Genomic DNA, 14,553 nt, shown 5'->3' with positions numbered 1-14,553 from the left:
CATATCCCTGCACCTGCATCCCTGCTTCCACTGTCTCTGTACCCTCCAGTGGAGCTGTGGGCACCCAAAACCAATGGTATATTTCTGCAGAACGGGCTGCCTCAGATCAGACCCATTCTGTTCAGTAGCTTCTTTTGAGGATGCCGAAAGTACGTGCCAGTCGGTAGCTGACCTCTGTTCTCCTGACATTGGCTGCTCTTTTGTCCGTACTCATAGTTGGTAAAGGAAGATACGGCTGCAAGCGGTTGCACATCTTTGGCATTGCACTGGTTGACTGGGGTGACCCTACACAAGCTGATACAAGGAATAGCATTGCCCATGGGCATTTGTAGAGCTTGTAGTGTCTTGTGCGTCACACTTCCAGAATGGGGTAAGAGGCCAGAAATTAACCTCATTCTTCTGTGGTTGTGGCATGTTCAGTAAATGAGGATCAAACGGTAGGAGAAACTCACAGGAGGACCCCGAAATCCATTTCCACCTGGGAGCCCACTGGGTCCTGGAGGCCCCTGTTGAACAGAGAGAAGAGCCTTACACCCATGGTGACCTCGCACAGCTGCCAAAGCCCAGGGGCAAACAAACAGTCTGGCTGTACTCGTTTGTCTAATCCCCCTGAGGAACCCAATCCCCATCCAGACCACCGGTTTACCCATGCACACCTTCCTTTTTGCTCCACCTTCCCAGGGAGCACACTCATGTCATCATCACATGTTGCCAACACCTGCACCCCCTCTGACACCCCCTCTGAGATGCCCCAGGAACCCACCAAACAAAAGCTGTCCAATTGGTCGTTTCCAGCGATTCCAAGGCTGCCATGCCTTGAACTGACATCAGCGCCAGCTGCCCTGGGGTGAGGGTGAGCATAAAAAACCCAGAAGGCTGCTGACCTGCAGGACTCCACATCCCCCTCCCCGGCACAGGAGAGGGACTCAAGGCCTGGGGTGGGTTTGTAACACTCAGTGTATCCAGTAACATTCATATAATAATTTAAACCTCTTTTTTGAACAAGAGCCTCATTACTTACCGGAGGTCCTGGTAGTCCTTTGCCCTGGAAACAACATTTAAAACAATAAAAGATGTTAGAAACTGAACATACAGGAAGAAACGCAAACCTCAGAAAATGCTGCTTAATTATTTTTTTTCTTGTAAGTTTCCTTAGCACTCCCCTGTCCCCAATTAATGTAATTTGCAATTAGAGCAGAGCTGGAGTCTTGTGAATCCTTTTGTTGCCTCTAATAGTTTGTATTCCCTTTACGTCGCTGTTACCTATGAGACACCTCTAAGTAAAGCCACATACGGTGACGTGACAGTGGGACACAGACATTTATGAAGACGAGATTCTAGTTTATCTGCTTTTCCTTTTTTTTTTCCTTTTCATTTTTATTAAGACATTATCTAACGTCTAATAATTTTGATAGCATCTGATATGCTAGTCTTTATGCCAAACTGGCTTGCTTGGTAACATCTCAGGGACTAAGAGCAAGCCCTGTGTTAGCGGAACAGGTCATACATACACATTTGAACACTTCAAACGGTATTTTCAACTCAGTCAGGCTTTGATCCCTTTGTTTGGGGTACAAGGCTTCCTGTCTTTTCTTGGTGGTGGTTTTAGCATAATATTGCACACCATTTTTAGACATGCAGGTCTAGGAGTTACTCACAGCTGGTCCCGGTGGCCCGGCAGGTCCCAGCGCGCCCTACAGGAATAAACCAGAGCACAAATTAGCAGGGATAGACCAGAAACCTCCATATGGGTAGACACCAACGCCCGCTCTCCTTGACACCGATCTTTGTTTGAAAACCCCAGCAGTGTCATACAGTCACAGCACGCAGCGGGAGATGCTCAGCTGAATTCACAAATATAAGGGTAGAAGCTTATGGATAATGGCTCTGTCATTCCTGATTAATTACTTGACTGAAGGACATTTTCAGACAGTAGGGATGGATGTTCAGAACTGGCCCCGGCAACTTTCTTCACCGTTTGCTGAGCAAGAGAGAGCAGAGCTGCTCCCAAAAGACTAAACAGACAATTCTGCAAGTCACAGCTGGCTTCAGATCAGTCTCCATGAATATTTAAAGGTTCATAAATTGAATTTCATCCATTTTAAATATTCTCATTCATAATACTTTCATGTTGTAGATCCAATGACTAAATTATCTGAAACTATTTACAAGATTTGGACTCTTTCTAGTGAATTTTATTAATTCATACATTTTCCCTTCAAGCAACGACAAAGATTTGGCAGCCTCTGCCTCTTCGCTAGCTTCCTTGGCAAATCCCCAATCTCCTTTCCCCAATTTGCATTCTTCCTCTTAAGCTTGACTAGAGTTTGGTGATCTTATATCTTAGACCAAAATTAAGTCATTCCTGAAGTTGTTACGTTCTTGCTTAGCTAAAGATAGTACCACAGACAGGCCGACCTTCTTAATCCCCTTGTTGCATTGCAAAGATGCCAGCATTGGCTGGTAGAGTGTAAAATTAATTATAGGTGGTAACTCTGAAACACAAAAGGAATGGAAATATAAAAATGAACAAAAAAAACACCCCAGTGTGATGCATTAAGCTTGGCCAGCAGCTGCTAAGATAGCTCTAAAAGATACCGGGTGCGTGTCGCTGACTGGCGGTCTGAGACCATCCTTGGAAAATTGCTGTTGCTGCCACAGGGAAAGGAAAAGCAGTGGCAGGCAGCTGATGAGAGCAGGCCAGTTTTGTCACTCCTTTTAAAAAGAAACGGAAAAAAAGGAAAAAAAAAAAAAAAAGAGAAGAGAAGGAGAGGGAAGGAGTGGAGGGAAGGAGTGGAGGGAAGGAGTGGAGGGAAGGAGTGGAGGGAAGGAGTGGAGGTGCAGCAATGCCAGTGTAATTTGGGGCAAATGATAAATAAAATAACAGTTTGCGGTGTGTTTCCCTAAGCTGGGCTGGTGCTTGGGAGCTGCGGAGGAGCCGCGCAGCTCTCCAGGCCCTGCTGCAGACAGCTCTTCACCTGCATCTGTGATGCTCTCGGCTGGTGCTGCCAGCAGAGCCCCTGTCTCCTCGTGCAGGGCACAGAGAGCGATCACAGCACGAGGCTTCCTCAGCCTCTCGCCAGCCCAATTGCCCAAACTTGCGCTCCAAACGTTCTCAAAGTGATGCACAGAAACACCTCACGAATGGTGTCCTCAGCTGGAATTAAATGATGCCTACCCCTAGGACCACGAGCGCCAGGCAGATGGGCAGACCTGGAAAATCTCCCAGCACACCGCTGCTTATCGTGATCCCAGGGACGACTCCAGCCCTTTCCACATGTTCTGCGTACCAAACGAGATTAGAAATATTTTCCCTTGTTAAGCTTAAGGAGAAAGACACCGAGGACCCAAGGCCTCATTAGGAGCAGTCTTGTGAGGAGAGGGCTGTAATCCAATAAAAATCAACTCTGCTGCAAATGTCAGCTCATTCACTTCTCTTGCTGCAGGTTACTCTGCTTTTCTTCCAGGCGCTTTCATCTTTAGGCTGAAGTCCTCACAACTACTGATGGTTGCAAGGGACAAGCTGGGATCTCCTCCTACAACAAAACCATGGAATTCTGGGCACCTACTGACTTACACCCTAATCCTGCCCCACCGAAACCAGTTGCATTCACCCTCCTGCTTTGGCCCACATGCCAAAAGGTTGGCAGATGACCCAAAACGCCGAGCATTGGCACTTTACTCCCCTTAGTTTTGATATTCTTGAGGGTGTAAGGTGCAGCACGCAGCAGCGAACGTTCTTGGTACGGTAAAAGATCATCGAGTCCCTGAGCAAGCTGATGTGATTCCATTAATTTCAAAGGAGAGACTCTAATTTACACCTCGATTTTAATAACATTGTCTGACTCAACTCATTCTCCTGGTGACAATGTTCTTTCTCGTTTGATTAGAAAGCTATCTCACCATAATTTATCATTTTAAAATTATATACTTTATGAATATACAACTACGGAGCACAGGAAATACTCGATTAATATGACATTTGTAAATAAATATGAATAATTATGTTTTCCTCGTTGTTTACAGTGTAAAGCACCAAAGTTCAGAACGGCCTTTGAAAACTTTGCAATGAAGGACACCAGTTTCTAGCACTGAGGTCAGAACCCAGCTCGTTCTTGGCTAAAAATTAAGCAGGGTTTTAATTGAAAAAACACGTAGGCTTGATCTGATGAGTCTGTAAGCAGAACCATGAGAAAAGCTAATGGATGCTGATAACGATGGGAGTATTTAAGATAAAAATCATTTTAGTATGCTGCCTTCCCAGTACTCTGTCCCCGGTCAGACATGAATCACTGTTGGACTGATGAAGCGTGGCTTAAAGAGGAAAAGAAACGTTTAGCAATAACGTGTTACCAAAAATCGTCTTCCCTGAGCCCACTTCCATATGCTAAACACCTTCGCTCTCAGTTCAGAAAAACAAGCTTATTCGGAAAAAGTCATAGCGTTACGTGTGAATTCAGTCCCACAACAGTCAGTAGCCACCTGCTTATTTCAGTGACTCCTGAGACTGAAATACGTTCTTGAAGCTGGGCAGAAGAACGCAAGCCGGGATAACAATGCTGTCCTTTTCAGAGTGCTAGAGATTTACAAGTTTTTCTTTTTCCGGGCTTTTATTAGACCAATTAAAACAATTTTCCAGATGGACCACTGACCTTGAAAAGCTCCCATAAATGACAGCAGGTCCCAGGTTTGCCCCATGCTGACAGCTTGAGTTACAAGACATGGGAAAGCACGTTAAACCAGAGGATGTAGTTACGGTAACTGTGTTTGTGTTCTTCTACGAAACAGCTGAAGAGGAAGTTCTTGTGCCCAGAAATCATCTGCTCAATTGCCCTGCAAACTAGGAGCTTGTGTGCTAAAGTGGGCATGGGCAAACACTACCACCGAAAGGAAAACCGGGGCACAAAACTGCTCAGTCTGCTGTGTGTGGTCCCAAACTTTTCTATTTTAAAAGTCGGGGATCAGTTCCCAGAAAGCGCTGGACTCTCGCCATAGACCGAGAGCGGTCAGGATCTTGCGGCCCTGGATCTCTGGGGAGAAGGATGGGCACGAGGAAAAGCAAAGGAGATGGGTTTCAGCGCAGTGCCAATGGATGGAGACTTGGAGACACCCGGCTCCTGCCACTCAACTCTCCCAGTGGCCAAGCAAACATTGCTTTACACGTGGGAAAGAAGAGGCACGTATCAAGGATACTTGCCTCTATCACTCATCCCCTTAATTAAATGAGACAACTCACAGTGTTTTGAGCTTTGGGTACCTCCTCGAGGCAAGAAATGGATTATTGAGATATACTGGACATGTCAGAAAAGTCCACCTTTTTCAACCTCTGCACACTGATGTGTGTTCAGCCCATCACTGCAGCCCCCAGTTCAAGAGACCAGCAAACTAGCTGTGGATATCAGCCTTATCTTCCCTGGAAGACGGGAAAATAACCACGCTGGATCAAAATCTGTGCTGAATGGCTCACTAATATTTAGTTCTTAATGCCACAAGGAGGCCGAAGTGCCTCTCCAGCCCCATTGTAGGTGATGTAAAGGATATCTGTAACATCACAGGCAGACATTTCACCATCCCTGTGGTGCCCCTTAGCAGAGCTGTAATATGCAGGAAGCAAGAAAAAACCTCTCATTTCTTGCTATGCCGGCTGAGGAACTCTATGCCAAAGCAGCTAATAATGTCAGCCATATGGACAGCCCCGGAATTAACAAAAGGCAAAAGTTGGAACAGTTAATACACAGTGGCAGTAATTATAAACGTAACAGAGTTGCGTACTCAGACTGCAAATGAAGGCCAAAATAGCTTCGCTTTGATAAACTTTGTAATTAAGTCTATCGACTGTTTCAAGGAACTTTTTAGATACTTGAAATATCACCAGAGCCGTTCTCCTCTGCTACCCATTGAACTATCCAAGCCCATTCCAACCCCTGTGAGAGAAAGATGGATCTCATGCTCTTTCCTAATGAAAAGCCATCTGGGGCTTCCTTGCAAGGGTCCAAGTATTCTGCAAGGGCTTACAGGCAAATAAGCCATCATCATCAACACTCAAACGTCACCAATTTACACAGGAATGAGAAATCATCAATACAAGCAATGACAATGTTCATTTAAAGGGGCTCGGGATCTAATGTGTTACTCACACGGTCTCCTGGAGGCCCATTTGGGCCAGGTGGGCCATCAGTTCCTGTTAAACCCTGTAAAAAAAAAAAAAAAAGATAGAGAAGTGTGAAAACAGAGAAATACAATAATAAGAGCTGTAGGAAGTCCCTGTCACCAACACAAATCATCTGGATGCCACGCTCTCAGGAAAGCCTATTTTACTTCTCTCTGTGATTAATCACAAAGGCAAGGACCAGAAGCAAGTTATCAGTATGGTTCCTTCTACATCGGAAGTGTGGATGAACACCACCAAGGAGTCTCGTTACTGGTGTTTACTGAGTTGCAGCTTAGCTGTGGAAGCTGACTGAACGCTTCCTCTCGCCTGATGCAAAAGAAAATGTGCTGGCAAAAACCTCACCCACGCTCGGCTGCCACGGCAGTAAGTTGGTAAGCTGGGAAAACCTGGCTGTGTGCAGTCACCTCTCCAGAGCTGCAGGGCAAATCCCAGCCCAGTGACCAGCAAGCCTCAGCTAATTAGTGCCACTGGATTCCTGAACTGGTCTCCAGAAGTGTCAGGTGATGCCCATGTCTCTGCAGACCTGCCCAGAGCACTTCTGAAGAACTGAAACGCTTTATTGTAAGAACGCCATCCTATCAGTTATGTATCTCAAAATTGTTCTCGTACTCCTTGATTCAATCAGGAGATGCTTTCAGCTCTTAAAACTCTTACGTTTCTCATGATATGTAAGATATATATGTAGAATCAGAGAATCATAGAATCTTCATGGTTGGAAAGGACCTTTGAGATCATCGAGTCCAACCATACACACACATGTAGATCCAATACACCCTTTGTGAAAGCACCTATACCTATGTGAACTATTTAAAGATCTGAGACCTATTTACCTATTTAAAAGATCTAAGAGAAGATGACAAAGTACTTACATCCACCCCAGGCAGGCCAGGCAATCCAGCTTCACCAGCTGCTCCAGGCTTCCCTGGTGCACCTTTTGGCCCCTAAATCAGATAAAAAGGCAACTAGTTTTAACGTAACAACAAGTGAAACACAACATGTGTTGATACGGGCTACAAGACTGAAGTTTATCTGTTGATGTATTAATCTTACACCATGGAAGAATTCCTGCAGAGAAAGGAAACTTGCCATAAATCCATATCCAAATCCTAACTACATTTCAATGCTTTGGCTCAGTTCTCCACAACTCAATTAATCACTTACGCATACAGTTACCCGTAAGAGGGGTAGAAAGGGATGGGGTAAGTGGCCCAAAGCAAAGAGCTGTGCCACCTGCTACAATTTTGAGCACCCTTTGGCAGACCGAAGAGCTGAAGCAGACTGAGACCAATGCCAGAAATAACCACACATGTGTGGCTTGGTACCAGCTTTTGTTACGCGGGTGATGGGTGAGCTCTAGTTCATGCATATCCTCCCCTAGCAATGGAAGCAGGGGAACACACTTGTCCCCAGGACCAGTGCTGAGCATCTCCGCTCCTCTGTACCCCTTATGGAAATTCTGCTGCAGATCAAGAGGAAAGCCAAGCCAGTAGGCCTTAGCTCTTGCACTGTGTCCCTCTCAGAAGGATGAACAAGTCAACGTCAACCAGAAAATACTTACTGTTGGGCCTGGCAAGCCAGGAGGGCCCGGCTCTCCCTAAATGAAAGAGAAAAGACATCAGTGTTAGTTCTGAACCCCGCCTCTCTGCGGACTGTTTGCAAGAGTGGTGTTCCCAGCCGTCACAGTGCTCAAGTCTCCCTTCACGCCCACTCCACGATTTACCACCATCACCCTTATGAAGCTGATGCTCTGGATCAAGGATAAACCTTTTCCACATCTACAGTAGCAGATTTGGTGAAACCCACATCCTCGACCTCCCAGAGAGAACCTGAGCTTCTGAACGGTGCCCAACACCTGCAACTTTTTCCAGATATGCTTAGAATTTATTTGCGCTTGGGCTTGTCTGCAAGTGGGGCAGTGGATGGCTATCGAGGCTTTCAAACATCTTCCCGATGAAACAGAGGGATACAGTGATGAGCTCCAGGTATCCAGGACACAGTACGGAACTGTGGTACCACCAGGAGTTGAGAACTATCAGAAAGTGAAGAACAAACTGTCTACAATCATTTTCTTCATATGACTGAACTTTGACAGGAAAAGCAAATGAACGAAGCCCCCAACTGATTTCCACCTAATCCAATTGCACAATCTGGATTAAACCCAGTATTTATAAAATATTTCAAAAGCGCTCATTTTTTCCTATCCTAACGGAAAACAACTTTTAAGGACAGCACTAAAGGTGTTTGGGAGACGATATTTGAAAAGTCTCTGAATCAATCCTTCTAGCTCAGCCAGCTGTAACATCATTGAGGAGCTTGCGCGGACCCCAGACAACAAGATATTTATGTTTTATTGTTAGGCCCCAAAAGAGGCAATCACTTGTGAGTAGTAGGAGCTTGACTGGAGCTTGGTTTCCCATCTCATCCTGCAGAAAGTCACTTTGTGTCGCAGTTCCAGACGTCTGGATGGTACTCTCCCCTCCTGGCTTTAGGATAAGTGCTCTAAATACTGTGAGAGAGATGGGTATTGTGGGCGAGCGGAGGGGAAGGGGCACGTTGATACCCCAGAAGAGGAAAATCTATATGGAAAAAAGGATGGTTATTAACAGAGCAAGGCTAGAAATAACACCATCCCCACCGTGGGCCTCGATAATTAGGAGTTGTAAGGCAGTAAGCAAAAGCGTGGAATTTATAGCACGTTTCTATATTTACCATGTCGGCAACTGTGAAGTCTGTGGGCAAATCTCTCAAGACTGGCTGCCTTGATTTGCTCAGGAGAGGATTTATGTACTGCACCAGTGACCGATCAACGCACAGACCAGAGGGTCGTTGAACAGAGGGATCTTTGTGCTCTGGCTTGCTGAAGCATCTCCTTTGCTGTCCTTTGCCCATGAATTTTCCATAAATAGTTATCATTATCATAGGTGGGGAAAGTCCCCTGCCAAGGAAATGAAAGGAGCAGTTCTTTTGCAATGAATGGTTTGCAAAGGCAGCTAGAAACGGCAGCAGAGGTGGTCAACTCCCTCCTCCATCACTCGAGATTGCCAGCTCCTCACATTTCTTCTTGCCTGTGTGACGGCAATCCAAACAGCGAGGTCACAGCATCAGCAAAGGCTGTTTGGGACCATCCTGAACCTTGATCCTGCCATTGCGGACCCCTGCGGGACTCTGCAGGAGCACCAGAACTTCAGGCAGCTGAATCAAAAGCCTAATCAGTGTTTATACCCCTAACGCCAGATCACCGGGAATTAGAGGCAAAGGCTGTCAGCAGAAGGCAATGCTCTCCTGGTGCTACACCAGAGGGAGGGAAGTTTACTCTTTCTTAGCAAGTCAAGCCAGGAGATGGAAAGTGTGGAGGGGGAAAACGCAAGCTTGATTTTTGAAAAGTGACAATTGCTTATTAGCAATTTGGGGAATTACATCCCCAGAAATAATTCACAGGAACTTGTCGCTAATTCTTTTGATCATAACATGCTGTTTCTATTCTTGGGAGAGAGAGATTTTGCTTGTTACTGAGTATGAAACGTGAAGCATGTTAAAGGCTATAATTATAAAAGATTTCAGAGGGACTTAATGCTGCAGCTCTCACTGAAAGGCAGGAAGGAAAGCAGCAGCTTCTAGAGATCGTGCTTATGGGGTTCATCCGAGGTTTGTTCGGAGATATCCTGAATAATTCAGCTGTACGTTATGCACCGCTCACTGCTCATGGCCGACGGTGAGGGACTGCTGAACACCTTGGCAATGCTCAAAGACCGTTCAGCGACTCTTCCCACACAGTGACCATCCAAAGCCATCTGTGAAGACAGCCCAGCTGGAGCACCTTACAGAGTTCAGGAAACTTGCATAGATACGGCCCAGAAATGTTCTGATCGTGCTTTAAAAAAAACCAACAGTCTCATTGTTAAAGAAAAGAAATAAAATAATAGTTTCATTCTTTGCAGTGGTCGAATTGATGCTACCAGGCTCAGGCTCCACACCATCCTCTCCACGCGGCACTATGACAACAATGCAGAGCAGTTCTGGATTTTATACGCCGTACTTTTTTAGAGGGTACTGCCAGAAAAATGGTAGCCCTTAAACTGGGAGGCTGTATGACTGTACTCAACATTAGCCACAGCCCTCCACCTCTTCTGTGCAATTCCTTAAAGGCCTCAATGTCCTGCTGAATAGCAGAAGCCATCCCGGAGCCTGTCTCTGAACAGCCGGGCCACAAACGTGAATATGGCACCTGCCAACCCACATCCATAGGAGAGATGTAGATCAAGTCTGTCCAAATGAGAGACTATTCCTGTACAGCCGAAACCCCAGGCTCAAGCTGGGACTGCAAGACTTAGCACCTTAAATACTTTACTCTGTCATTTGATTTATTAGGACTCAGTTCTTCATATTAATTAGATGTTGCTATTTGGCCTGTCCCACAGGGAGCCCTTCTGAAGCTTTTAGCAGTGGATAAAAGGGCGTAAGTTCACGTGACCAGCATCTCCCCAGGCTCCTGTTTCCAAGAGCAATCAGAAGCGATGCTGGTGCTGTTCCAGAATTAAGGTGTGAAATATCCTCTAGAAAGCAGGAACTGAACAACACAGTGACAGGGATCTGTTTCTTTCCGACTGCCTATACACAGAAGTTGGTTACAACCTGAACTCTGAAGGGCTTCATCCCTCCCGAATTCTTCTTTTTCACTCTGTGCAGAAACGCAGCCACCCTTTGCTGAAGCCTGCTGGCCACGCTGGTGTCCTGCTGCCAGCGTCAACGCGTGTCCTTCACCCTCTTCCAGGGCGTCCCCTTAAGCCTTTTATCACATCACGAAAAACAGCGGAGAGAAAGACATGGAGGTACCAGCTCTGAACTTTTCACGCTACAAAACCAGAGCGAGATTTTCAGTGAGATGGTCTCCAGGAGTCGAAAGGACACTTTAGAGGGACTGGCTGCAAATCAATGAGGTTCTCTCTTCAGACCAGCCTCGCTCACAGAGCCACTATGAAAGCTCACCACTGCGCACAAAAAAGCTCCTTGTTCACCATGTACCAGGGAACTCATATATCTTTTTTTAACCTTATGCAAAAGAAAATGACTGCATGGAATGAATAGATTTTTTTCAAGGTTGCTTAAAGGTCCAATTCCAATAAACTTACTTGAGACGAGCTTTAAGAAAACCTGCCCTATTCCTTAAGCAACTTAGAGAGACAAGCGCTACCCCAACTGAATATCGAAATGTGAATCCGGCCTTTTGCATCTGATGTGGTCTAGTTGAAGGTCCATCTGATGCTCTCTTTATCTACTGCCAGCTACAAGACACAATTCAGGCCTTATCCAGCAGACTCACAGAAGCAAAATTTTTCATTTCTACGGAAACGTCAATTAAAAATAATAGGACAAGTTTTTCTCCACCGGTATGTAGTCTTCTACCTCTGCAGGAGGTGTACGTATACGGAACGGCATGCTGAAATTAAGGGTGCCCATTTCATTTGCCTTTTGTGCCACTACAGGCAACTCGTGTCTGGCAACACATGAGCCAGATTCTGACCTCTCACATGCCAATGTAAGTTAGGGATAGCCATACTGACAGCAATGAAATAAAACAAATATAAGTAAAAGCAGGGTCCAGCACTGCACATTTGAGTTTCTCGGAGCCTCTCTAGAAACATGGATGCTCTGGTGTGTCACATAAGTGTCTCTCTGAACCACAGAACGTGCAATGACTCTAGCACACATCATACCCACGCACTCAACCTCACGTCTTACATTCCCCTCCCTCCCTAGACACCAAAACAGAAATATTCTACTTTGCAAGCAGGGTCACAAACCCCTGTGCATTCACTAGCTTTGTCCTGAACTCTCTCTTGAGACAATGAACCCGAGGCCACCCGGCTCCTCCACTCGCTGTTCTGACGCTTGCAGAGCGAGGTCTCTTGCGAGTCGGGTGGTTCTCCAGGTCCTCTGTCTCCAAAGGATGGCCCATCAGCTGGGGCTCTGGAGAACAAGAGCAGTTTCTCTGCTCAGTTGGTTCTGCCTCTGCTCCTCCCCTCGCCCGAGCCTGCCCACTGCCGTCCGGCACTCACATCTATGCCGTCCTTGCCAGATGGTCCAGGGGGTCCTCGTGGTCCAGGAGGGCCTTGTGGTCCTACTCTCTGAAAGGATTGGGGGAAAGAGAGAGAAGAGTTTATTTTTGCATCAGAAGAAACGTACGGGCTAAATCAGAAAGCAATGGCCAAGTCCTACAGCATAACCCTACATCTGCACTAACCCTCCATCCCTCAGGCCCCCTGCCATCCTGTGTGGACTCGGAGGAGCTCAGGATCGGTGCGAGGTTCTTTGGAAAACCTTTTTGACTGAGGACATCCTCAGGGCTCCCAGCTGGTTTAACTGGTGGCTTACACCGGGAATCAGAGCTGGCCACTGGGCAGCAAATGGGTTTTGGTTGCACAGGACGTGGTTCTCACTGCCTACGGGCACGTTTCATCTGGGGCAGAGGAGGAAATGCAAAGCCCACAGAAAATAGGTCCCGAGTGTTAAAAATTAATTTATAGTCCCAGTCTGATGGGGTTATGGAAAAGCAAGACAGACACCGTTGGAGACAGAAGGAAAAAGGGAAAAATCTCCTCTCCGAGCAGGATGCCATTTGAAAATCTGGGATTTTGGAGGAGGTCTGAGGTGGGGGGAAGGAAAGAAAGGTCCAATAAATGACTTCTGTATGGAGAGGGCTCCAGAGAGCAACTTGCTGTAGCTTCGGCGAACAAAGGTTTCATTGTGGAAGTAGCTCTGCTCGCAGCAGATGAGGGCAGCTCTGAATTCCCAAGCCAGGCTGCAAAAATTCCTCACTAACACAATGAAAAACCTCACTGAGGAGCTACTTCCCCAGGCAATAACATTAACACCGTACAGGGAAGTTTAATATAGCTTCACGTCTGAAGTGAACAGGGGTTAAATATGCTACTTCATAAATGTAAAATTTGGAAATTGATTGAGGGAAGGAATAAGAAATTCTCCGATTCAGATGAAGATCCCAATCTGGAGATCGGTCTCACTGGCAATCTACCACTTCACTGTAAAAGAAAACTCTTTCTCTCGCATCAACAGGTCTCCCCTTTCCCAAGGCTTTCTCTCTCGTAACTGCAGTCCCGAAGGAGAAGACAAGACTTTTACAGAAAGTTTAAGGCAGCAGTTTCTACACACAAGGATACGATCTGAAAGCCTACCTACGCAGGTAAAAACCAGCTGTTTGCCAGGCACTCTCTGCATAACAGCACAAGCAACACACACATTTTTAACAAATTTTAGACTCTAACGATCTGCCTATTGCCATTTCATCCTGCAGGTATAACAACCGCAGTATCTTTTTCGCTTACAGACCTTTTTCTTGAGCATAAGACATAAACGAGGCTTCTTACCTGAGCTGACGTCGTGGCTAATAGCTGACATAGGAAGAGAAGCCCGAGAGCGGAGAATCCAGCCATGGTGCCCAGGCTCTGCCTCTCTCCGTTCCTCCTGGGCAGCTAAACCCTTTCGGGTCCAGCAGATCCCTCCTCCTCCTCGCCTCCAGATAAACCTGCGGCTCCAGCTGGAGGGCAGAGCTCAGGAGCAGAGGCAAAGGGGCCGAGCTGGGAGGAGAGGGGAGGTTTGGAGAAGGAGGGGGAGCAGCAGGCAGGCAGAAGAGAAGCTCATTCATGTCCCGCTGGGCAGCCCCAGCCCTGAGCAAACAGGGAGGGAGCCCACGGCAGGGCCGGACTTGCAGACGCCGCAGGAGCAAAATCCGGCTGCTCCAGCTGGGGATACAAAGACGTTCCTCAGGTCTCACCCGGGGCATTTCTCAAAGCCCGTCACCACTCCAGTGGTGCCAGATAAAAGGCAACACAGAGCGAGAGCTATCGAGCGCCTGAGGCTACCTAACTTCACTAGAGAAATTAATATACCTGTAACGAGTGCAACTGCACTTACTGCTTTGCGAGATGGTTTATTAGCTCTGGAGGTGTATTCACATCTGTTGGGTGTTTTTCAGGGAGATCTAAAGAATGCCAGCCGATTTCCAGGGAAAGTGATGAATCCTGACCAGAGAACAGATGATCGCAGAGAGAAACAAGGAGGGAGAAAAAAGGAGAAACATTCTCAGAGTGACCAAAAAAAAGGAAGAATTGCCTTTGAAATATTTGCAAGGAAGGAACAGGATGACAGTTCCCAGCTAGGTGATCCCAAATGGCAATACATTCACGAAGATGCATCTCCTGCAAATAGCTTCATGCTTCCCTTTATCGATTAAAGACAATTTCATCCAAAGCGGGGCTTGGAAGTGTAGAGGAACAGTGGAAAGATTCATGGGGACCGCGATGACACAGCTCTCATTTGGTTAGCAAGAGGAAGAAGTGGAAAAGCAAAAGTTAAAAAATGAA

At 46.5% G+C, this 14,553-nt stretch overlaps 1 protein-coding gene across 2 annotated transcripts in view; it reads right to left on the bottom strand.

Annotated features, from left to right (window-relative positions):
- Nucleotides 1–13,734, bottom strand: part of COL9A3 (collagen type IX alpha 3 chain) — a 38,524-nt gene extending 24,790 nt beyond the window's left edge. Inside the window, exons 1-8 of one of the 2 annotated variants that reach the window (XM_074605190.1) lie at nucleotides 13,558–13,734; nucleotides 12,229–12,297; nucleotides 7,731–7,766; nucleotides 7,042–7,113; nucleotides 6,138–6,191; nucleotides 1,659–1,694; nucleotides 1,022–1,045; nucleotides 453–506 (exon numbers count right to left, since the gene is read on the bottom strand). In XM_074605190.1, coding sequence (XP_074461291.1) covers nucleotides 453–506; nucleotides 1,022–1,045; nucleotides 1,659–1,694; nucleotides 6,138–6,191; nucleotides 7,042–7,113; nucleotides 7,731–7,766; nucleotides 12,229–12,297; nucleotides 13,558–13,623 — 411 coding nt within the window. In that variant the 5' untranslated portion in view covers nucleotides 13,624–13,734. Of the gene's footprint in view, nucleotides 1–452; nucleotides 507–1,021; nucleotides 1,046–1,658; nucleotides 1,695–6,137; nucleotides 6,302–7,041; nucleotides 7,114–7,730; nucleotides 7,767–12,228; nucleotides 12,298–13,557 lie in introns of those variants that run through there. The other variant, XM_074605191.1, reaches the window with a different exon arrangement.
- Between the last annotated feature and the right edge of the window lie 819 nt (nucleotides 13,735–14,553).

This window comes from Larus michahellis, chromosome 12, assembly GCF_964199755.1.
Source record: "Larus michahellis chromosome 12, bLarMic1.1, whole genome shotgun sequence".
Lineage (NCBI taxonomy): Eukaryota > Metazoa > Chordata > Aves > Charadriiformes > Laridae > Larus > Larus michahellis.
The sequence above is the reverse complement of the archived record's forward strand: the minus strand, read 5'-3'. Positions and strand labels throughout refer to the sequence as shown.